This window comes from Biomphalaria glabrata, chromosome 3 (assembly GCF_947242115.1).
Source record: "Biomphalaria glabrata chromosome 3, xgBioGlab47.1, whole genome shotgun sequence".
NCBI lineage: Eukaryota > Metazoa > Mollusca > Gastropoda > Planorbidae > Biomphalaria > Biomphalaria glabrata.
The window spans coordinates 1452386-1478366 of NC_074713.1; the positions used below are offsets into that span (position 1 = coordinate 1452386).

General features: G+C 36.7%; 1 protein-coding gene across 1 annotated transcript; it reads right to left on the reverse strand.

Annotated features, from left to right (window-relative positions):
* Positions 1-116: 116 nt before the first annotated feature.
* On the reverse strand, positions 117-24949 carry LOC106069265 (paired box protein Pax-1-like). The gene is made up of 3 exons (XM_056022851.1): positions 24707-24949; positions 22324-22613; positions 117-3836 (listed from the first exon to the last, which is right to left on the reverse strand). The coding sequence occupies exons 2-3, from the start codon at positions 22325-22327 to the stop codon at positions 2905-2907; spliced, it is 936 nt and encodes a 311-aa protein (XP_055878826.1). The 5' UTR covers positions 22328-22613; positions 24707-24949; the 3' UTR covers positions 117-2904.
* Positions 24950-25981: the final 1032 nt, after the last annotated feature.

Consider the following 25981-nt stretch of genomic DNA (forward strand, 5'->3'; position numbering starts at 1 on the left):
ACATTATCTGCGCTATATATCTCAAGGTCTGAAAAGGGGAAACTAAACTATTATATGGAAAAAAAATCTATATGAAGAACATATTTTTTTTATATAAAAGTTTTTATTGACCCTGAATAGAAACGTACTTGCTTGTTGATATCAATGACACATAAAAATGAAGTAAAATATTCAAACATCCACACACTCGATCTGTCATACTTCAAATGACGATATATTACCCACAGTCTGAGGCACATTTTAGGTGAATAAATTTTGCCTATATAAACTCCATAGCAACTCATCAATGACGATACATTGAGAGTTACATTTCCTTAAGCAAGCCATCCATGTTTATTGTACATTTATTTGTCAACATTAACGTTTTATCATAATAAAGAAAATACATTTTAAAATATGTACAAATCATGAGCAATGATGTCATGTAATAATATTTATTTTAGATAATACTGGTCAACATTTAAAGGGTTTACAGTAATTAGGAAAAAACACAATGGCAACATTTGTTAAAAAGGAATTTGATGTACCGACTAAAGTCCCTTATATAAGGCACCGACAAAAGGCATTGATTGAACCGAGGATGCTACAATATACTGATCAAAAAAATAACATAGAAGGCCTTGACAGAAGACATTGTGGAAGGAACCGGTTCAAGGCATCAGCAAGAGTCATTCTGGAACAGTAGCTGCCAAGCCAGAGTGACTCTGTGATCTCAAAGTCAAAACAATTGAAGATGTTATATACTGATAAAAAAAAACAACATAGACAGAAGGCCTTGACAGAAGACATTGTGGCAGGAACCGGTTGAAGGCATCAACAAGAGGCATTCTGGAACAATAGCTGCCAAGCCAGAGTGATCTCAAAGTCAAAACAATTGAAGATGTTCTAAAAAATTTTCTCCAATATTTAAAGCAACACAACAATCCTAATTGATAGCTTGACTTATACAACAAGTATGATTGATATCTTAATTGACAACTTGACTTAAATTACGAAAATTTAGCTCAATGAACAAGTAGACTTATTGGTCTGGAATTATTTCAATCATACACAGTTTTGGATTCCAAAATAGTTTTCTGAGAGATACTCGAAATGTCTTTAGAAGTATCTCTGATTTTCTTAAAATATCTATAAAAATATTTTTAAAATATCTATCAATCTTTACTTTCCATAGACATAGACAAAAACTGCATTAAAGATGTGTTTTTTTTTTTTTTCTGTTACAAGTGATTTTGTTCAATGTTCCCATTTGTGAACAAATACAAACAATTATAGGTTAAGAGATGTTTTTTTACACTAAAAATAATCAGAGTAATCTTCCCCTTGCTTACACGTAGACGTTTAAGGTCCTATTTTCGTTCTTTAAGCAAACAAATAGAGTAAAAGAGAGAAGAAAAAAAGGATATGAAGAAATGTTGTGACTTTATAATGGAATTTACAGAAAAACGTAAAGAAAAGAAGACAGGTAGATCATGAGAGATTTTGTTACAAATTGACGTCTGGAAACAAAAATGTCAAGGACGCCAGATTGAAAGGTCACCGTTGTCAACTAGATGATAAAAAAACGTTTATGCTAGAAGCCAAAGAGTTTTAAAAAAAGTTTATGCTAGAAGCCAAAGAGTTAAAACAAAAGTTTATGCTAGAAGCCAAAGTGTTAAATTTTTTTTTTCTGATTCAATATGAGTATGATTCGATTGTCACCATATTGTCACACTTTCTGAGTCTGGACTTGACCCACATATGATCCGACTTGACCACTTGACCTACAGTAATTTTAACGTTTGTTTAAAATGTCATCGCGAGTGACATGCTAGTTTAATGCCATCACATGACTAGATGTGTCATCTCAAGTGACATCATAGCTAGATGTCATCACTTGACAATAGGAATGCCATCACGGGTGACATCGCTGGATGCCATAACTTGTCTAGATGTGTCATCACTAGTGACATCATAGCTAGACGTCTTCACTTGACAATGGGTATGCCATCACGGGTGACATCGCTGGATGCCCTAACATGTCTAGATGTGTCATCACTAGTGACATCATAGCTAGACGTCATCACTTGACAATGGGTATGCCATCACGGGTGACATCGCTGGATGCCCTAACTTGTCTAGATGTGACATCACTAGTGACATCATAGCTAGACGTCATCACTTGTCAATGGGTATGCCAACACGACCTAACCTGATGTCATTATTACACAGTTACCAGATATTCAAGTTGAAAGCGGAATGACATAGACCGGAAGTAACTACATCAAGACTCATCAGAGTTTACACTAAAAGTTTTTTTTTTCATTTCAGAATTCCTTAACACTTAAAAAGCGGGTGGTAGTTTAGCCTCTAAATATCAGCATTGTAATTCCATTTGGTATGCACTCACAGTAAAACAGCTCAGCAGTTTAAGGGTTAAAAAAAACAACTACAGTCCATTTATTTTAAAGTTTTTAAAGTGAATGACTTATGTTACTCTCCTCACATGATGAGCATGGTATGGAGCAGACGACTCAAGGTGTGCCTGGAGAGATGTGGAGAAACTAGCCACGCTTTTTAAGGTAGTTTTATGTTATTTTTTATCTCTTGTCTGACTATTGCAATCCTTTGTTTAGAACAAAATATAGCAATGTGCTGATTACATTGTTCAATCATTCAACATTTACAACTAAGGCTTCCCATAAAGGTCACATGTGCATAGGTCAACTAGCCAAATATAGTTTTTGACTCCATTTTCTTTTCTTTAAGTGCTTAGAGCTAACTTTTTGTTGTTTTCTGATTTCATGTGCTCAATAAAAGTATTTTGCTTTTTAAAATATTTATTACATTAGTTTTATGTTAAATATTTAGTTTTGTTTAGTATGAATAAATTTGTTTCGTGAGCGATTGCCCCAAAACACATCATCAGCTTTGCAGATACATGGGAGACATAGATGTTTTCATATAATAGTTGCCCATGTTATAGGGCTGTGAGGATATGGCGTTGGGCATCATGCCGTCAGGCGACATGGGCATGTGCTGCCCGCCCATGGCGTGGGGCGATCTGTGGAAGCCCAGGATGTCATGAACGGAGTGGGACGAAGGCCAGGCTCGCATCATGCAGGGGGAGGCGCAGCCCCCTGGCGGCGGCTTGTGGTGCGGGGCCATGGCAGTGGGCATTTGAAAGCTCATCCCTGGTGGCATCCCTGCAGGATGGTGCGGATTGTGGGCCATCATCTGAGGGTGGGCCATCGCTGGCGGCATGGGTGGCGTCGGAGCACAGGAGTAAGGGTAGAACTGGGGGTTGTAGAGCGCCCCGTGGTGATTCTGTCCGTGAAGGGGCTGAGAGGATGTATGGTGGTGTGGATGGCACGGGGGTGGTGAGGGCTTCTCAAACTGCGAAGATTGGACAGGGCTGGAGCCCCCAACGCCATTTCCTGAGATCGGAGAATGAGCGCCAGGTCCTATTTTGTTCCTTAAAATCCTGCTTATAGAGCTGACGGATGGGACATTGTATTTGTCACAGACCCCATCGGCCAGAAGTTTGTCTCTTATTTCCCAGGCGAAGATCCCAGGATCCCTCTCCTTATAAACCTTGATGTGCTTCACCACGTTTGGGGTCGTCACCCGGGGTTTGGATCCCCCTATGGCGCCCGGCAGGATAGACCCCGTCTCGTTGTATCGGGCCAGTATCTTGGAGACACACCCATGAGAGACACGGAGCTGTCGGCTGATGTCACAGGGGCGAACCCCTAACTGGGCCAGCTCGACGATCCTCAGTCTAATGGCGTTGGGGAGCGGCCTCCCGTTGACGAAGACGCCCCCGAGCTGGTTGACTTCACCGTATGTCTGGTGCTCTGAAATGAAAAAAAAATCATTATAATAAAGAAGTTCATTCTTTTTCTTTTTATGTTACAGACGGTCCTTCAAATAAGATAAGATAATTATGTCCTACACCTATTCATGTGATTATCTAGTCATACATGTGAATTAGAGACTCAAACTCTGCTAAGTCATTGGTTTCCCTGGCTGATTCACGCAACTGGTTCATGCTCTAATGGCACTAGGAAGTTCATTCTTTTCCTTTTTATGTTACAGACGGTCCTTCAAATAAGATAAGATAATTATGTCCTACACCTATCCATGTGATAATCTAGTCGTGCATGTGAATTAGAGACTTAAACTCTGCTAAATCATTAGTTTTCCTGGCTGATTCACGCAACCGGTTCATGCTCTAATGGCACTAGGAAAGAAGGAGCACTTGTACGAATATGTCTTTGTACTGTAATATATGTAAGGGGTTGGGGGGGGGGAACTCCAAAAGGGACATTTTTTTAAATGGATCTCATTCACCAATTGTAAACAAACAACATTTAGTCATGTGATCTTATTGATAAAACAATGGAAAAAACTGTCATGTGACAACCATCATGAATTAAACATGAGATCGTAAATTATATAGAAGATATAGAGCGCCACGTGGCTAAATGTTGTTTGTTTACGGTTGGTGAATGAGGTCCCCATTACAGGACATCACAAACACATAATAACAAGCTCTGCCTTGAGTCCTAGACATGAGCTAAACTCCATTGTGTGTCTACATCATTCCTTGTAAGTCTAGTCTCTAAGTCTCTAACAGTGCACTTACGTTGATAGCGGTTTGTATTGCAAAGTCGCCATTAAGAATGTTCCTTTATATTTGTGTCTTTCTGCAGTATTTTATTAAGTTGCATTTTACTTTTTTGTAATTTGCAAAAAAGAAAACCATAAGATTACTTGATAAGATGAAACCCATTACACTACTAAGTAGAAATTATTCATAAAACACTGAACCATAATCTTCAAATACAAAACAAAATGTAACAAAGTTACAAAGACAGTTTGTGTGGAAAAGCAAATTTAAAATCGGCCCCCGAAGTGGTCCACCCAGGTAGATAAAAAGGCCGGTTTCAATATTATCAGAATGAAATTCCATCAAAGACAAAAGACAGAAAATAATGGAGAAAAAAGGTGGTGCCCCAGCGGTCCAGCAGACCAAAGGATATGTGAAAGTGAATGTGAAGTTAGATGTGAATCCGGCCTAACTGAAGTCTTATAATGAATATCTAATTGATCTAATTATTTTGTAAAGGGCAAATCTCTCATTCCTCAAGAATAAAACATTTCCGCAGTGTTAAAGACATCTAACCATAGAAAACTATGGTTAGATGTCATTGATACGGTGCGGGCACTGCTGTGCACGCGATAATAAGAAAAAAAAACCTTATAAATTGTTGTTTAAAATTATGTCTGACTTATATGCATACTAAATAGATTTTTTGTTTTTAAAAAATAATAAACATTTTTTGTGTGTAAATATAGTAATTAGTATAACAGAACTTACATAACTTAACAATAAAAATATTTTTAAAAATTTCTTTGACAAAAAATCTACGAATGTTTGCATAAATGTGTTAAAAATATGGTAAATGGTCGCATCCCCTAATAAAGAGCCTCCAATGTTTGTTACTATTAATAGTAAATAGTTGTAAACTTAGTGTATTTTTTTAAAATTAGATTTTTCGCTTTCAGAAATGAAAAAAAGTAGCCGTTGCATCAGAACTTTGAATGGTCTAAAATATTGTGATGTCGGATTTTCATTATCTTCTTTAGTTTACGAGATCTAAACGGAACGGACGGACAGACGGACAGACAAGCCACACAAAACTATTAGCGTCTTTTACCCTTCGGGGGCCGCTAATAAAATACTCAGAAAGACACAAATATAAAGGCACATTCCTCGTTCCATATGCTAGGTCAAAAATCTGTACAAATGTTCCTTCTTCCCTAGTGCTATTAGAGCATGGAATGGGTTGCCTGAGCTAGCCAGGAAAACCAGTGACTTGGCAGAGTTTAAGTCATTGATTAACATGCATGACTAGATTGACCTAGGAACACGCGTGGGACGTAACACGTAATCATCTTTTTTGAAGTGACGTCTGTATTTTATAAGATAAGATCAAATGTGCTCTATCCTTAGAGTGAAAGAATTAAGAACATTACTTCTACAGTGCTGAATAGTGCAAAACTAAAATATTTTGTTGATTAAAATACTTTGCTTATGAATACTTCCTTAACCTATAGACCGGAGACACCCTAAAACACTTACTATTCATGGATTTTTACCTCCATGTGCGGAAAAACTCCAATAATAAATATGTCTGTATATTTGAACATGGAGGTGCGGTGGCTGAGTGGTAAAGCGCTTGTTTTCCGGACCCAGTGTTCCGGGTTCGAATTCTGGTGAAGACTGGGATTTTGAATTTCGGGATTTTAGGGCGCCTCTGAGTCCACCCAGCTCTAATGGGTACCTGACATTAGTTGGGGAAAAGTAAAGGCGGTTGGTCGTTGTGCTGGCCACCCTCTTTAACCGTAGGTCACAGATGACCCTTATATCATCTGCCCCATAGATCACAAGGTTTGAAATGGGAACTTTTTTTTATATTTGAACAAACAATGTGATAATATTGTATAGAAATCATTCGTCTTACCAACTTGAAGAGGTGAACTAGTTTAGGCACAGGAAAATATTTTGTTTTAAAGTCTCCCCACAAAAACTTCATTCAGATGCAGCTCAGACTCAGCTCAACTCAGCTCATTCACCAAACATCTCGATTACACTTCCAACCACTCTCCCCCTCCCCAACCCTATGACACCCTCCCCGAACCATATGACACCAGTACAAATACCTTTCGTGTACGAGTGTATTAGACTTTGTAGGCGCCCTGCCTCATTGCCCCTGTGCATTGTTTCATTCCATCAAATTCTTCCCCAAACACCCCACAACATCGGCACCCGCAACACATCCCCCACATACACACCCCCCCACACACACACACACCAGCGCTTTGCCGTCTCCCAGGTCGACATCTCGCTACTCACACCAAATAGAAATTCCATACATTTGACCCGGAAATACAACTCTGGCTTTCCACACCCCCCCCCCCCACCATGTCTTGCCTACCTCTACCTATCTACCATAAATAATAAAAATAAATACGCATAAATATTATTTATGGGGGTGGGGATGTAAGTTTGTATTAAACTTTAAAAAAAAAATTAATATAAACAAATCTATTTTCTTTTAGTTGAGTAAAAATTCAGAATCCCTATCTGTTCAGATACATAAACTAAAAAAAAAAAAACAACTAATAAATTCTACGAGGTTTTCTCAGAGTTTCCTCCCTTGTTACTTCAAATATATCATTTTCCGGTTATCTGATGAAAGGGAACTCACTCCGCATTCCCGAGAGAATTTGTCAACTTGTGAGATTTCCTTTTCTCTTCACATTCAGAAGAAGAAAAAAAAAAAAGGTTTGTCTTGCTTCAGTTTCTTGTAGTTGAAGTGAAACTCATCAAGCGTAAAATACGGCAATAAACATTGTTCAAAGAAGTGCTGCCAATTGACCTTCTTTTTGTTCCACGTTTCAATTTCTGTCCAACTAATTATAAAATGAGTACTTAAAACGAGGTAGGTCAAAATGCAGGGGCGTAGCTAGGAATTTTACATCCTTTTGGGGGCCCGGGGGCCTTGACCTCTTTGGGGGCCCCTTGCATTTCACGTAATATTTAATATTTATTGTAAAAAAAAACACACTCATTTGGGGGTCTCTCAAGTGGGGGCCCGGGGGGATTTTCAATTTCTCCCTCCTCCTCCACCCACCCTAGCTACGCCACTGTCAAAGTGACTGACTGATTGACATTTACTGGCTAACTGATTGACTGATTAACTGACTCACTGAATGACGGACAGAAGGACTGAATGTCTGACTGACTAAATTACTTATTGACTAACGGACGAATGGGCTGAATGACTGACTGATGTCGGCCTAGTGTTTGGTTTGCTATATAAAACAAAATTAATTAATAAGTACTAATAGATTAATCAATTGGTTAACTTTTTTGGCTTGCTTCTTGCATTGTCATTTACAATGTTTAATTATGCAAAACTTGATCCGAGAATGGGAAGTGGGAGAAAAAAAAACTTGTCAAAACCTAGTAATGGGATTAAAGCCATATATACATCCACATCTCTCATTCAGCAGCATTTATTCCCCATATGTCAATATAAAACAAGATAATTAATCATCAATAATCAATTAACTAATGGGGTACAATAAATAATTGTGCAAAGTTTCAACTTGATCAGAGAAAGGGAAATGGGAGATAAACATGTTTAAACCTTTTTACAAGACAGACAGACAGACAGAGTGACTTGATATAAGCTTTTTAAAAATAGAATAATACTATCAACCGCTCAATTCAGTCGGAATAAACACTATTGAGAACACTAACAATAATAATGAGTAAAAATATTTACCTCCATATTTACACACGTATTTATTCTTAAAGTAAATGATCAAATTACTTGGTGAAAACAAATTACTCTTTACAGTTTCAAAAGATTTTACTGCGGACGATGCTCCACCAGATGGTGTTTTTTTTTTTTTTTTTTTTTGTTTTTTAAGCTGCAGCCTCCATCTTTATTTTTTAATTTACAAAGTTGACATGTTGGTGCTGCTATCCCATGGTTCTAGACGTGTTGCTATGGTAACAGATCCTAAGCTAACATTCTCCCTCCCCCCCCCCTCCCAAAGCGCCTGTCCGCGAAGCAATACATCAAGATCATGAGCAGACGAGTCTCAACACTGCTAGCAGACCTCTTCCCGTGTCGTGATATAGCCGTCTGTTTTTGTTGCTTTAGACAAGGGAGGGCATCCAGTGTAGTTGAATTTCAATCGTCTGCAACTTTTTTTTTTCTTCCTTAAGGAAATCAGCATACAAAATGTCTATTGCACGCGTTATTAAACAGTGAGATATTTAGATCGATCCACTGTTAGATTATCTGAGTGAAATATATGCTACATGACACTAAACACTGTGGAATGGTCTATTAGACGCGTCTTCGAAACTATAATGTTTAGGTTTTGAGAATTTTATATGAAATGAAACATTTAAGTAAATACGGAGACATATAAGATATATGTATTTGTTATACTGCTCTATTCTAAACGTCTAATTACCAAATCATTTCAATTTTTAAACTGTATCTTGTTTTAAGTTTCCGCATAAATAAAACTGGACAAGAGTCAAATAATTCCCGTTGCTCTATGACTAATTTACAAAGTTGACATGTTTTAATTTACATAAATGATCTACTTAATAGCATTAGTTCAGGAACTAATATTATTTGCAGACGATTGCATAATATATAGAACAATTTTTAAAAAAACGCAAGATACAGAAATTTTACAAAAAGAATTAGATGAATTACAGAAATAGGAATCAAATTGGAGCATGTCATTCCCCCCAGAAAAATGTCAGTTATTAAGAGTAACAAAAAAACTAAAACAAATTAATTCCACTTATCTTATTCTTGATAAACCAGTAACACCGACTAAAAACGCAAAATACTTAGGTGTTATAATTGTAATAGACTAAAACAACGCGAGCTTCAATAAACCCAATGATTTTTTTAGTCTCTATGTTCTTTACTCCAGCCACTTGTTCTCTAAACTGACTTCCTTTTACACTCAGTCCTGACACACTGCTGTTCACTCAACCATGTACACTCAAGGTCCTCTGGTCATTTCATACACAGGCACACACACTGCACTACCAGCCACGCAAAACACATACACTTACTATCACAATAATAGATGAAAAACTGTCATGGAATCCCAATATAGATGAAAAAAAATCAAACAAAGCATTAGGGTTTATTAAAAGAAATTTCTATAAATCAAATAAGAACATAAAGCTGAAATGTTATTTAACTTTGGTTAGGCCAATATATAAGGCTAGTCTTCGAGTCCGAAGATTAGTGAAGAATGCAGTATTTCCCGTGGCTGCGCAGCCCCAGCTGAGACCTACATATTTTGCCAATAATAGGCCAATAATAGAATATGCATCCTCTGTTTTGGGACCCCTCAAGAAAACATTAAGAAACTTGAACAGATACAAAAATAGAGCAGTGAGATTCATAACAAACGAATATTCACATTTGACTAGAGTAACACCTATAGTAAAATCACTAAATTTAGAAAGCCTTCAGGAGAGAAGACTCAAAAGTAAAGTAGCAATTATACATAAAACACTGATCCATAATCTTCAATTACAAAAACAAAATCTAATAAAATACTCAGAAAGACACAAAGATAAAGGCACATTCCTCGTTCCATATGCTAGGACAAATTTGTACAAATACTCCTTCTTCCCTAGTGCTATTAGAGCATGGAATGGGTTGCCTGAGCTAGCCAGGAAAACCAGTGACTTGGCAGAATTTAAGTCATTGGTTAAAATGCATGACTAAATGCATGACGCCTAGGACGTAATCATCTTCTTTTTTGAAGTAACGTCTGTATTATATAAGATAAGATAAGATAAAATAAGATATGATAAGATAAGTGTTTTTAATTACTTATGTTAACATACAAAGCAAAGGATACAATATACACAGACCTAACACAGCGAAGCCTTTTTATTTTCCTAGTGCATTGTCAGAGTTATCCCAAGTCCAAATTTGAAAGTTCATCTCATAAAAAGGACAATATGAACAATGTTCATAACAATTTAAATAGTTCATAAAAAGGTTCCATTCATAATAACTTAACTCTTTGTTGAATTCTAAACGCGAGCAAAACTTCTTTAAACATTTTACCTGGTGAAGGGAAACAGTCGTTCTAAGACTTTCAAAGCAATTATTACATTTTTTTTTTGTATCGGCCTGTCACTCCGTCTGTCTGGGTGGAACTTGTACACGTTATTACTCCCACTCCCCATCCTCGGATCAATCAGAAACCTTGCACAATGGACCTCATTCACCAATCGTAAACAAACAACATTTAGCCACGTGGTTCTCTATCTCTTCTATACAAATTACGCAATCCATAAAGGCTGTCACGTGATACGTTTTTTTTTTCATTGTTTTATCAATATTATCACGTGGCTAAATGTTGTTTGTTTAAGATTGGTGAATGGGGTCCATTGTTCGAGTCAATGACAACAAACGAATCAATCAAAAAGGTAAATACATTTACAATCAATTAGTCCTTATTAATTATTGTTTTGTTTATATAGATAATGTACTAGATCAGCGATTGGCGACCCGTGACAATAACCACAATAATGTAGAGAATCACATCGTTGGGAAAAAAAATTAACACTATTAAATAAAACCTTCTATTTTTATAAGTACTTGAATAGCTTAGTGGCAAAACACGTTCACCTTTCATCATAGAGGCTCGAATTTTCATTTAGACTCGGCAGCTTTCTTTCTTTTTTTAACTTAAAGCAAGGTTTTCTATTTTAAAAAAAGTAAATTGTATATTTCACTTGTTTTCTTGCATCTTATCTTATCTTATATAATAATGACGTTACTTCAAAAAAGAAGATGATTACGTCCTATCAGGTTTACTAGATCCGTGTACAAGTCAAGTAACATGATACAGAGTGATATTTCGGGCATTTTACAATATTGGTTCTAGTCAAGGCAAAAGACAGAAATGGAGAAAGACGGTCGACAGATCATCAGTGGTGCCCCATCGGTTAAACAGGTTAAGGGATTAGGTGAAGGGGAAGGTAATTGTTGAGATCTGATGGTTAGGATGTAACTGATGTTTTGATTCCAGTAAAATTATTGTTGTAGAATTGCCCCGAGGCAACTAACTAGCGGTAGTTAAAGTTTTACTTTATTTATTTCTTAAAGAAAAAAATGTTATTTAAAATGTTTTTTTGTATTTAACTGTATCACTTTGAACAATAACTATCTCAACTGATTTCCATCGATCTATAGCTATTTCGACTGATTCCCATAGATCTATAACTATTTCGACTGATTCCCATTGATCTATAACTATTTCGACTGATTCCCATTGATCTATAACTATTTCGACTGATTCCCATTGATCTATAACTATTTCGACTGATTCCCATTGATCTATAACTATTTCGACTGATTCCCATCCATCTATAACTATTTCGACTGATTCCCATTGATCTATAACTATTTCGACTGATTCCCATCCATCTATAACTATTTCGACTGATTCCCATCCATCTATAACTATTTCGACTGATTCCCATTGATCTATAACTATTTCGACTGATTGTCATCGATCTATAACTATTTCGACTGATTCCCATCCATCTATAACTATTTCGACTGATTCCCATCCATCTATAAATATTTCGACTGATTCCCATTGATCTATAACTATTTCGACTGATTCCCATCCATCTATAACTATTTCGACTGATTCCCATCCATCTATAACTATTTCGACTGATTCCCATCGATCTATAACTATTTCGACTGATTCCCATAGATCTATAACTATTTCGACTGATTCCCATCGATCTATAACTATTTCGACTGATTCCCATCGATCTATAAATATTTCGACTGATTCCCATCGATCTATAACTATTTCGACTGATTCCCATCGATCTATAAATATTTCGACTGATTCCCATTGATCTATAACTATTTCGACTGATTCCCATCGATGTATAAATATTTCGACTGATTCCCATCGATCTATAACTATTTCGACTGATTCCCATAGATCTATAACTATTTCGACTGATTCCCATTGATCTATAACTATTTCGACTGATTCCCATCGATCTATAACTATTTCGACTGATTTCCATCGATCTATAACTATTTCAACTGATTCCCATCCATCTATAACTATTTCAACTGATTCCCATTGATCTATAACTATTTCAACTGATTCCCATCCATCTATAACTATTTCAACTGATTCCCATTGATCTATAACTATTTCGACTGATTGTCATCGATCTATAACTATTTCGACTACAAGATTCTCGGGGACTTCGAATTTAACTTCGCTTAAGGTCTTACGGTCTCAGCAGGACCTCATGCGGCCCGCGGGAATTGACTGCACGCCCAGTGGTGAGGTGATCCTGAGCCGAGGACTGCAAGCTTCACGCTCGCGTTGATGAGTTTAACAGAACCCCGAAGGTGCCTCTGATGGGTGCCGGTCCACAGCGGGGCGCTTCGTTTGCAGGGGCGGCGACTTGAGAGACTGGAACAGTTGTGTTTAGCAGTGCTGCCCTCTGGAAGTTTATTTTAAAACTTGGGAAATGTGTAAAACGGTGTTCGTTAGAGAGGAGGGGTGGGGTGGACTGAGAGGGTGCTAAAAAAATAAAGGGGGGGAAGGGGCGTTGAAAAATAGGGGCGCGGAATGGGGGTCGTTGAATAAATAACGAGGAGGTACAGAAAAGAGGTTAATGAAGAAAAAGAGGGGGCTTTTTTTTTTGGGGGGAGGGGGGCTAAATGAGTCATGTTGAATTTAACCTAAATAGATTTTAATTTGAAATACAACATTGATATATTATAACCGTGTATTGCGTCATTGGATCTGACGCAATAAAAACAGAGCATTAGATTTGATCATGGTCTATTTATTTCACACTATTGTCCTTTTCTTCAAAGTGATACTACTCTGCGCAGGCTGGGTGCCGGTCCACAGCGGGGCGCTTCGTTTGCAGGGCGGCATCTGGACCCTAACCCCGACCAGTCTGGCAAGCTGGAGGCAACGCAATAATTAGCCCACAAATGACTAGTCACAAAGGAGTCGATAAAAGGATATCTAAATCGACCACCCTGCGGACAATGGTTATGCTTGCACAGTGTATGGCAAAATATGTAGGTCACACCTGGGGCTGCGTAACCACGGGAAATAATGCTTTTCTCGCAAATCTCCGGACTCGAAGACAAAACCTTAGTATTGTCCTTTCTAAAGGGGAAACATAATTAGTCTTTGTTTAATGAATGACTACAGAACTATGCGTTAAGGGATGAGTGTGTGTGGTGTGTATGTGTGTGTGTGTGTGTGTGTTTCCAAGATGACGATGAAAAACGATTGTTTTTATTTTTTAGTTGACAGTTTTCTGATGAAACTACGACTTGGTATGTCATAATTAGTTTTAATAGAAATTAAGTGAAGGATAATTGAAGGGAGACAATAACAGAGATGAGAAAGTAAATTTTGTATTTATTTGTCAGTTACATTTTTTTCAGAACGGGACTCTCATCTTGTTTCTACTAGAAAGATTGTTATAAAGGAAATCTGTTTAACTCATTTCTAGTTTATTTTGCTAAGAATTTAATACACCTACAAAGGTCTAGTTGTATTCAGCATCTTGGGTAACAAACCAACGATCAACCAACAACACTATAAATATTTTTGTTTTTCTAATTCCTTTATATCTGCAAAAGAGTCAAAGATCTATAATTAATTTGGTAGATTTACTGTATTGAGAATCAGGCATGACCACATGATATCTAAGCAAACAATTCTTTGTATAAATTTGTACTTTTTAACATTCATGTCCATAGTGACTTCTTTACGAATATTGAAAAAATACCACCACTATCCGTATTGTGCATACCTGTGCAGTCTACATACAAATATAATATTTCTTACTACCTTGCAGACGTTTACAGTCTACACAGTTATTGTTGTTCTTCTGTTGTTGTAATATTGAGCATCAACATAACCTCATATCTCGACAAGCTTCTACATCAAATTGTTACTAAATTAGTATTTAGTTTCATTTTTTTTTATATGTTAAAGTTTTTTTTACTATTGTTAAAAAAAAATAATTCTCCACCACCATTGTCAATATTGCGCATGCTCGTGCAGTCTACAGAGAAATAATATATTAAAGAGGGGAAGAGGAAAATAAAAAAAGAGGGGAAAAAAAGGGGGAAAATATTCAAGAAAAAAAGTATATATACACATAGATAGATAGATAGATAGATAGATAGATAGATAGATAGATAGATAGATAGATAGATAGATAGATATAAAATAACTTTCAGTACGACTCTAATTGGTCCCTGTGACCAAAAAAAAAAAAAAAAAAAAAGGCCACAGAGAAATTGTCTCTGAACAGAAACTCCCGATATACTGACTCTAGCAGACAGGATTTCCACCTTGATGATGAGGAAGTAGTTTTCCAAATCTCAAGGGAGGAAATCAAAAATTGTCATTAAAAGGGAGGCAACAAAAGAAACAATATAAATGTTTAAATGCCTATGTTCGCATAAGTGTGTACACACATAGATGTGTATTCACGTTTGATAGAAGTTAATATAAAGAACTGGGGTAATGTAGCAAAGCACAAAGGAAACAACCATAAGCAATGTAGACAAAGTGGAAAAAAAATGTGACTACGATGTTTAAAATGTTTTAATATCATTTAAGTTTCTACTTTCACTCTTTGATTGTTTCTGTTTAATTATCTATTGTTGACATTCTCACCACATATATTTTAAGAACCTTAAATTTCAAAAATATTCACTATACGCTATTGGAAAAAAAATAACGCCATATACAAAGCAATTTAAATCGTTAAAATATTATGACAACCTAAATGTAACTATATGCATTGCTATGTTTTGCAATCATTGTACTTTAAAATGTAATTACTTAATTTGTACGCTTACTAATAAAATATGCATCTTTTTGTTAAGAAAAAAAAAAAAGCCCAATAAAGAGGCCGATAGCCCAAAAAAGAGGCAATGCCCCAAAAAAAGAGGCAAAGAAAAGAGGCAAAGGCCCAAGGATTCCTAGGATGTAAACAGCTCGACAACTGAAGTCAAAAGCTAAAAAGCTGAGGTGTCCTAAAAAAAAAAAAGAAAAGAAAAAAGAAAAAAAAATTGGTAGATATTAAATGAATTGTAATTTCTTGACGACTCACGTTTTATTTTTTTTATTTTTTTGGGAAAATGTCTACAAATTATTAGATATTAAATGAATTGTAATTTCTTGAAAAAAAAAATGAATTGAATTATTAAGTTACCAGTTGATTTAGTTTTGGAGTACTAGCTTTTTTAAAAAAAAACATTGTATATAAAGAAAATATTTAAAAATGATTAAGTGAATGTTTGGATAGGCTTGAGCTTGACAGTATTATAGCTTATAGTAGTAGTCACTGAGTTGCGTTTCGACAGGTCTGGGAAACCACACATTCTTGACCTATATGGTGACATATATGCACTACGCAAAAACAGCAGCATTTGAGCCTCCCAGTACCTCACTCAAATGGACATTCTTGTCCCACACATTCTGGACATTTTGTCCTACTCCATCTGGACATTCTTGTCCTACTCCATCTGGACATTCTTGTCCTACTCCTTCTTGACATTCTTGTCCTACACCTTCTGAACATTCTTGTCCTACTCGTTCTGGACATTCTTGTCCTACTCGTTCTGGACATTCTGGTCCTACACCTTCTGAACATTCTTGTCCTACTCGTTCTTGACATTCTTGTCCTACTCCTTCTTGACATTCGTGTCCTACACCTTCTGAACATTCTTGTCCTACACCTTCTGGACATTCTGGTCCTACACCTTCTGAACATTCTTGTCCTACTCTTTCTGGACATTCTTGTCCTACACCTTCTGAACATTCTTGTCCTACTCGTTCTTGACATTCTTGTCCTACTCCTTCTTGACATTCGTGTCCTACACCTTCTGAACATTCTTGTCCTACACCTTCTGGACATTCTGGTCCTACACCTTCTGAACATTCTTGTCCTACTCGTTCTGGACATTCTTGTCCTACTCGTTCTGGACATTCTTGTCCTACTCGTTCTTGACATTCTTGTCCTACTCCTTCTTGACATTCGTGTCCTACACCTTCTGAACATTCTTGTCCTACACCTTCTGGACATTCTGGTCCTACACCTTCTGAACATTCTTGTCCTACTCGTTCTGGACATTCTTGTCCTACTCGTTCTGGACATTCTTGTCCTACTCCTTCTTGACATTCTTGTCCTACTCCATCTGGACATTCTTGTCCTACTCCATCTGGACATTCTTGTCCAATGTTTTACATGTTTCGGATGTTGAAGACAATCTACATCTTACATCCTTGTCCAAACCTCCCCAGGGACGACGGGAGGGAGGGGGGGGGGGCAGCGGGCAGGTATGAACCCGAGACCATCGAGACGACCAAACGACAGTCCAGCGCGCGTACCGCACGACCAGGCAGCCATCCAAAAATGTCTGGGGGTATCTAGAAAACAATTTTTAATTTTTTTTTTCTACTCTAGATTAACCTAACGTTGAAACTAATATAAAATATTATACACACACACACACACACACAATCACAGGAAAAAAAACATCGAATCTACACTCACACTTCGACTCACCACACTCACACAGTACCACAAACATTGTCGTCAATCCTGTTTTTGCGACATCCTAATATTGACGACATTTGAATATGATACAATGCTTTCAGATAATCTTATATTTATTATTTTTTTAGGACAAATGCGTACAAAAGGTCCTTCCTCCGTAGTGCCTTTAGAGCATGGAATGGGTTGCCTGAATCAGCCAGGAGAACCAATAACTTAGCAGAGTTTAAGTCTCTAATTAACATGCATGAATAGATTAACACAAGGATACATGCAGGACGTAATTATCTTCACTTTGGAAGAAACGTCAGTAAATTATAAGATAAGATGAAAAGATCAACTTTGTTTAAATAATATCTTCACCACTTCTGATCGTGCTTAGCGTAGACATTTTATACTGTTGTCATTTCAATAATCACCGGTAGTCGCGAGTGAGTTACATTACCGTTAATCAAAAAATAGCCTCTTTAAATTTCCTTTGTACAATGATTTGTGAACGTAAAACAGGTAGTAAAGATTCTAAATGTTAAGTTTCAAGGTAAAATAAAATGTTCGCTATTTTACAGTGTTGAGAGACTCTGCTCTAGGTCTTGGCACCAATATAGGTCACAAAAACGTCAGCAGAAGTTATGCTGCAGTGAATGCCCCTGTCGTCGTCTGTAATAGCTGGCAGTGAGTACCAATGCCTGAGAAGTACTCAGACCGCCTCTCTGAACCATCTCATTCCTATCGTCTGCAGTTTCTTCGGCATTCTGACCCCGACCTTGACAAGTTCATACCCCATGGGGACATTATTCCGGGTATGCTAATTGTAAGAAGGCATTAGGCTCGAAGTATGCTTGCGTCATTTCCCTTGGCTTCCATCGGACAGAAAGTGGAGCAGACGAGAAATAAATTCCAGGTTCCTGTGTTTGTCTTATTTATATATCAGTTACACGTCCTGTTTAAGTCTTTAATAAGTCCTTTAGAGCGTCTCGTTTAAGTCCTTAAAAAGTTCTTTAGAGTCTAGTCAAGACATATTTAATCATTTTCAACTATTGTTTGCATACTAATGCTGAAATAATTATTTAAAAAAAAATATATATGAAAAAGGCGGGAAAATTTGTATCGTCTGCAATTTTTTAAATGGCTTTACACTTTATGTCTTGATATTTTAATTCGATTTATAACAGTAATAGAAGACCAGTAGACCCTTAAGAAAGATTCCATTTAATATCTGTTCAGCTATCTTCTTGTGCATTGTAACCAAGTTTCTGTATCTTATCTTATCTTATACGATTATTTCTGTGTCAATCTAGTCATGCATGTTAATCAGTGACTTAACTCTTTCTCTCCTAACTTATTATTATTAAAAATCTGCCAAGTTGCTTGTTTTCCTTGCTGATTCAGGCAACCCATTGCATGCTCTAGTAGCATTATTGAAAAGGAGAACTTATATAGAATTGTCCTAGAATATTGGATAAGAAATGTGTCTTTGTCTTTTGTCTGTCTTTGTCTGTCTTTGTCTTTGTCTTTGTCTATTAAGTTTTGTTTTTTTGTATTTGTAAATTATGGTTCAGTTTTTTTTTTTTTTTTTAGTAATTTTAGTAATTTCATTTATTATTAGTAATTTTACTTTTAAGTCTTCTGTCCCGAAGTGTCTCTAAATTTAATGATTTTACTAAAGGTGTTGCTCTAATCAAGTGTGAATATTCGTCTGTTATGAATCTATGAATCTCACTGCTCTATTTTGCGTCTGTTCTAGTTTTTTTTATCTTGACTGGGAAAAAGGGGGAGGGGGGTCCCAAGTAGAGGAAGTATATTTTAATGTTTTCCCAACCAAGGCTGAATAAGATTTTAGTTTAATGTTCCTGCTTCATGTGTAAATACAAAAAAATGCTTTTTTTTTTTTAAATACAGCAAAAAAAAAAAAAAAAAAAAAAAATTAAATTAAATTACAGTAAATATTCCTTCCAAATTATCTTATCTTATACAATACAGAAGTTACTTCCATAAAGAAGACAATTGTTATAGTTTTTGTATTAAAATTCAACAGTCAATCAATAAATAATTCTAAAAGCACGGATATTTCTGCGTCAAAGACTCAAAGTATATAAAACTTTTGTAGCTTATAGCATACTATGTTTTCATGAGACTAGAGTTTTTAGCTACTTTAAAATAGCTTTTAAAATAGCTTCTTAAATTATGCATAAATGTGCTCCGTCTTCTCTAGTGCTATAGAATTCAATGGAATGCCTGAGCTAGCCAGTAAAACCAGTGAATTTAAGGCATTGGCTAATATGCATCACTAGATGCATGACGCGTAGGACGTAATCATGTTCTTTTTTTAAAATAACGTCTGTATTATATAAGATAAGAATAAGAAAACTACTGTCACTAAATTGATTGTGTCTGTTGTGTGTTATCGTAGAGCTAGTTATGGTTTACATTTCACCAATAAATACAACAAATTCATCGCTTTCTAATCTAAAAAACACAGAAAATTGTCCAGTCCAGGTTTTCGAAATAATAACATCGTGTGCTGACAGACCTATGTGCACTATATGCTCTATATTTACAATTGTACTAGGCGCGCTGATCTCTAAGCACTACACTGCACAACACAACACTACACAACACTAGACTACACAACACTACACTACACAACACTAGACTACACAACACTACACTAGACTACACAACACTAGACTACACAACACTAGACTACACAACACTAGACTACACAACACTGAACTACACAACACTGAACTACACAACACTAGACTACACAACACTAGACTACACAACACTAGACTACACAACACTAGACTACACAACACTAGACTACACAACACTGAACTACACAACACTAGACTACACAACACTAGACTACACAACACTGAACTACACAACACTAGACTACACAACACTGAACTACACAACACTAGACTACACAACACTAGACTACACAACACTGAACTACACAACACTAGACTACACAACACTAGACTACACAACACTAGACTACACAACACTAGACTACACTACACAACAATGTCGTAGAATGGAGTGGTTGTCACGTAGTCGTAAAAAAATAAAGCAATTTATTATGTTAAAACTATAAAGCCTTACAATTTTGTAGATAGTGTGATTTTAGGATTATAGGAAGGCAGTGAATTTTAATATTAATTTTCCATTTTGCCGGCTAGATTTAGAAGTGTCTATTTAAATGTACAATCAGGGGCGGACTGGGTGTCAAAACCGGCCAGGGCATTTCTATTCAAATCGGCCCATAAATTGTAAATCATATGATGGGCATCCAATTAGAGGCCGACCTGTCCTCAAAATTATCATGTCAAGTTTGATAATGTATCGATATGCATACATACAGTGAACTCTGTATCTTTATAAGAAACATAGGCCTTATGTTGCTTAATCACTAAGTGTGTAGGCCCTTAAAGGATGAAGCCTAATATTAGCACTGTCTAGGGATGTAAGTTATTACATTGTATCGGAAAATGTGTTATATTAAATTAGTATTACACTGTAGAGCCTGTAAAAGATATTCATTTTTTAAAACACGACGTTCAAAGGGTCACTATTACAAGAGAATATTTTAAAACCTTTGACAATTTAATACGTGTTATGGTGGCCCATGTAGGTACCGGCCCACTGGACATTTGCCCGAATGCCCATATAGCCAGTCCGCCCCTGTGTACAATCTAAAATCATGAGATAATTAAAATCTACAGGCTTGAAATATTTAGATGTAGGATTGTCGAAACGGGGACATAATCATTTGTTGTTATCTCTATGGAAACTAAACGGAAATCAACTTTATGTAATAGATTTGCCTGAATATATCACTAATAGCGTCTTCTATTGAAATTGCGTGAAATTGGGTTGTATTTATATCTAAACTTTGAAAACTGAAGATCATAACTTTTCTGAAAGAGAAGAGCGATTTCCAAAAATCATAAGGCGAATTCCCTTACAATTTGAAACAGAGTTACTTACATAATGATCTAACAAGAAATTTGGCTGTTTTCCAGTTTAGGTATCATATATAGGTCTGTGCGTTTGTGCCTACTGATATGGTTTAGGCCCCACACCAGTGATGCCCAACCTAATTCAACCAGCGGGGCCATTTTCATTTCCGACTCTCGTGTCGCGAGCCACATCAACGAAAAGATAAAAGAAAATGAATTGAAATTGACCTGAAACTATTTGATTAGAAACCCCGTAGATCTAGTACTTACATTAATTGATTGGATATTTGAAATTAATCTTTATTTACTTAACCTTCACATTTTTACTTACAATTTAAGCAATATTGTAGAGAGCTTTACAATCAACTTATTTTCGTGTGTTTTCGTGGTCAATATTCTCATAAAGTCTACGATCTCTAGGCGTTGTTTATTCGCGGCTCAAACCAAGAATGAAGACATATTTGTTTGATACTATCTATCGTTTATATGTTGTTGTTGTTGTTTTAAATTGACAGCCTCGATAACCGTCGAGATTTACATCATTTCCTTCCATTGGGCGGATGAAATGGGTACCTTTACCTTGTACTAAGCAATGTCTGATTGTCTGTTGTCATATTATATCTATCCACTTTTCTCAAAGAGATGATATTTTATGCTTCAGTGCTGAATCAGTAACGGTAACTCTAAACTATGTTATCAGCAGACGTATTTAAAACTATTAAACTTTTGAAGCAACTTTACGGTTTTACTGCTTTGATTGGTCAGACACCTTTGAGATGTCTAGTTCCCATTTCAGACCTCACGACCTAAAAGGCAGATGATGTAAAGGTCATCTTTTTCTGTGGCTCACGGTTAACGAGGGTGTTAGTGGCCAGCACAACGACCAACCGCGTTTATTTTTTTTTCCAACTAATAGTTGGGTAGACTCACAGGCGCCCAAGGATCCCGAAATTAAAAATCCCAGCCTACACCTGGATTCGAACCAGCGAAAGCCAAACACTTTACCACTCAGCCACCGCGCCTCCTTAAGAATGTCTAGGGAATAGTTAAACAGACTTAATAAAACTAGATTTAGACTTATTCTGGAAGATTAAAGTTTTTGATGTCCAAGGCTTACATTAGAAATGAGAGTTAAAAAACGTAATTACTTACCCATGACAGCGGAGTGACCGAAGTCCAGCGGAAGACCCGCGTGAAGTGTTAGAGTGTCCAGGATGGAACTGTTGACACTCAGCCCTGGACTCGGGCAAGCGAAGGTTACAAATAGTATATCCTGGGCTATTTAGTTTTATATGTATGAAGTCTTCGAAAAACAGCAGAAGTGAACTTGTTTATGGATATGTTACCATGGAAACAAATCCATGGTTTATACAGTAACCATTATCATCCAATAGGTGATCGAATCCAAATGATGTTTATTGAAAAATTTAAACTGTTAAGCACTGAAAAAAATATTTAAAGAAACAAATATTTATTTGTCTATTACGTAGGCTTACTTGAAAAGTGCTGCAAATATCGCGGCCTGCTATTAATACGTATCGGTTTTTCTAGCTTACGCCTTTTTGTAACACTTAAATAGCTGAAACAGGGGTTCTCAACCTGTGGGTCGCGACCCCCTTGGGAGTCGATTGACGATTTGCCAGGGGTCGCCTAAGACGATCCAAAATATGGATTGTTATTGACTACTCATCTATTGCTGTGTGTGTGTGTGCGGGGAGGGGGGTCGCGGCAGAGTGGGGGATTGTAAAAAGGGGTCGCCGAGCATAAAAGGTTGAGAACCGCTGAGCTAAAACAATGTAAACAAAAATATTTTGTTTTCGATGGTCTAAATTTTTTTATTGTTTATTTTATTTATTTATTTTTGCTGTGTATAGTAACACATCTATATAGTTATACTATCTTGTATTCATAAAATAGGTATATAAATATTCAAACTAGTAACACCATATTTATATACATACAGTTACAATACAGTATATAAATAGAACTTAACATTTTCATTCGATATGCACGGGAAGGGCTCCAATGCAATTAAATAAGATAATTAGGATGTAAGAATGTTGAAGGTTCTCATTATTAATAAATTAATAGCAAGAGTTTTTGTGTTTTTTTTTTAGAGGAGCCAAGAGTTAAATTTTTGCCTTTATCAAATTGAGAAAATAGGATCTTTGCACCCTGTGCCTGACTGGACACTTGTGACACTAGTCACATTGAGCTAGATTCTTCAACATTTCAAGTTCAACTGTATAATTACCGAATAAATCTAAAAAAAATGGCAATTATTTATCGCCTAATATTGAAAAAAAAAATTGGAATTGGATGAAAATGTTTTCATGTGAATAATATGTTTTAGAATTCGCTTTGCTCGTAACTTTTCGGTAAAATGGCGGGCACTCTTGGAAACAGTATTAATTTTTGGTTGCTGATATTTGAATATTTAAGAAAAGGGTAATCTTACTTTTAACAAAGATTCTTCTTTAGCTGCTCAAATGTCAGAAAAACGCAGATTCTATGTTTAGTTTCACTACAATGTCTGAATTATTCATAATTTACTCTTGGCTACTTTTGTCTTCGAAAGTCTACTGCTAAATTACTACTTCGGATCGCTGCCTGGTCGTGCGGTTTGCGCGTTGGACTGTCTTTTGGATTTATCGATGGTCCCGGGTTCAAACCCTGTCTGCTCCCATCCCCCGTCGTCCTGCGGGAGGTTTGGACTAGGAAGCGAACTATCTTCATCTCTGAAGGAACATCCGAAACTTGTTAAACATTTAACAAACAACATTTTACAAACATTAAGTTTCCTCAAAATTAGATCATGTTTGAAAATGAAATTGATGCCAACTTAAAAAAAAAAACAACTTTGTTGACAATTGGGGTGGGGGGGGGTAACTTCAATCCGTACATGAAGGTCGTAAAAATATAATTTGTCCATTGTCCACGGGTTTAAGAGAATCTACGTGTCTACTAACTGGACAAGTCTGATAGCGACATAATCAAATGCCAGTAGAGGAACCTGACTTTGTGATTTTTATGTCAATTCTGCCTATGTTGCAAATCCTCTATTTCAGACATAAATAATATTAACTAGGTCACGTCTGCTGAATGAAATCTACCATTTAATAAAAAAAAAAAATTAAAGCCAATCAATTCAAAATGGAATGGAATGGGTTGCCTGAGCTAGTCAGGAAAACCAGTGACTTGGCAGAATTTAGGTCATTGATTAAACGCATGAGGCTTATGGCGTGATCATCTTCTTTTTTTAAGGTAACGTCTGTATTATATAAGATGAGAAAAAATGCCACGTAATTGAAAGAAACATTTCAAACGAATTTTGATAATTAATTTTTAATAAGCTAAATACTTTTATATGGCCCTGTTTCCTGTGTGTGGTGAACCCTAAATGGAGGTATTCTATAAATCTATATATTAAGATTATATGTAAAAATTCGAGTTTGTGTTAAACACGGCGTGACAAATAAGAAACACACAAAAAAATATATATTTTTGTAAAAAAAAAAGCTAAAAATATACAAACATGGCACCATGAACAGAATTATTCTAATATCGTCTGCCGTTAAATCCGTAGAATTCACTTGGAGAGGAGCGCGCGTGCATATCCTTGACTGCTGAGCAGAAGTTAGTGAAACTGATGGGTTCACTCCCTTGCCATGGCAAATTGACTTCCACGGGACGTGACCAACACTGTTAACAAAGTTTTTTCCCCTCCTGCTATACCTTGTTTTAATTCTGTCTTCTCGGATAGACAGATAGACAGAGGGAGGGAGAGAAGAAAAAAAAAACCGTCCCTCTATCCCGCCTCCGACTTTTAATTCGGCCGTATCCTAACTCTCCCTTGATCTGTGAACTGTTTTAAAAAGAGATAGTTTGAGACCCCCCCCCCCCCCCGCTCAAACACCACTCCCCCGCCCTGCAATCACCTATCCATGACAAAACTTAAATTTGTTACGTTTCTCCTGCACGCAACCAGAAAGTTCGAGTTTTTAAAGTTCCAGACGGTAATTGGTAACAAAGAATAGGGGCTTGGCTACACACAAAAAGCGCAACATTTTTCCAAGACAAAACAAACAGCTATCTGCTCTTCTTATTGGTTGGCTGAAATGACAGCTCGGCTGGCCAATAAATCTTACGCCAGTGGAAACTTTGGCCGCGCCCCTTGACAACGAGTGGTGTCAGAGAGGGCGGGTCACGTGGCTATTTCCCAGCATGTGCTCCACCGAGACGGGGGTTATCTTAGAATTCGTTCCGCCTAGAAACCGCGGCGTCTCGGGGGCATTTCGTGACACCCCCGTGGCGTCTTATTCTCCCCATTACCCCGGTTTCACACCCCCCAACATCTGAGTTGATGCATTGCTTTCACGAGATAGACTGACAAAATAGTTCCTCCATGAGTTGATGCGCGGACTCATAAGAGCAGGAATGGGCTATTCACATAAGGGCTGAATCGTGAAGCACCGCGCATTTATACATCTATTTGCAGACGATGTAATTGTATTTGTTGCAGACGAGTTGGTCATAGCTAACATTGTTTGATCAAAGATTTATTTCTCCAACGATAAATGAACTAAACGCACTTTTGGTCGTTTAACTTTTGGTGTCAGAGAAGGGCACTAGATCCAATCGTCCAAGCTAGCCAAGTCTCCAGAGACTCTTTAAAAAGAAATCTCGCTAAACAAATCTCCAATGCACTGACCTAGTTAGACAAAACATCAAATGATCACTTTAGGAAATAATCACTAAAAAATTAAAGTAATGTGTTCTTTTCTTTTGCACTTTCATTTTTAGCGCCGCC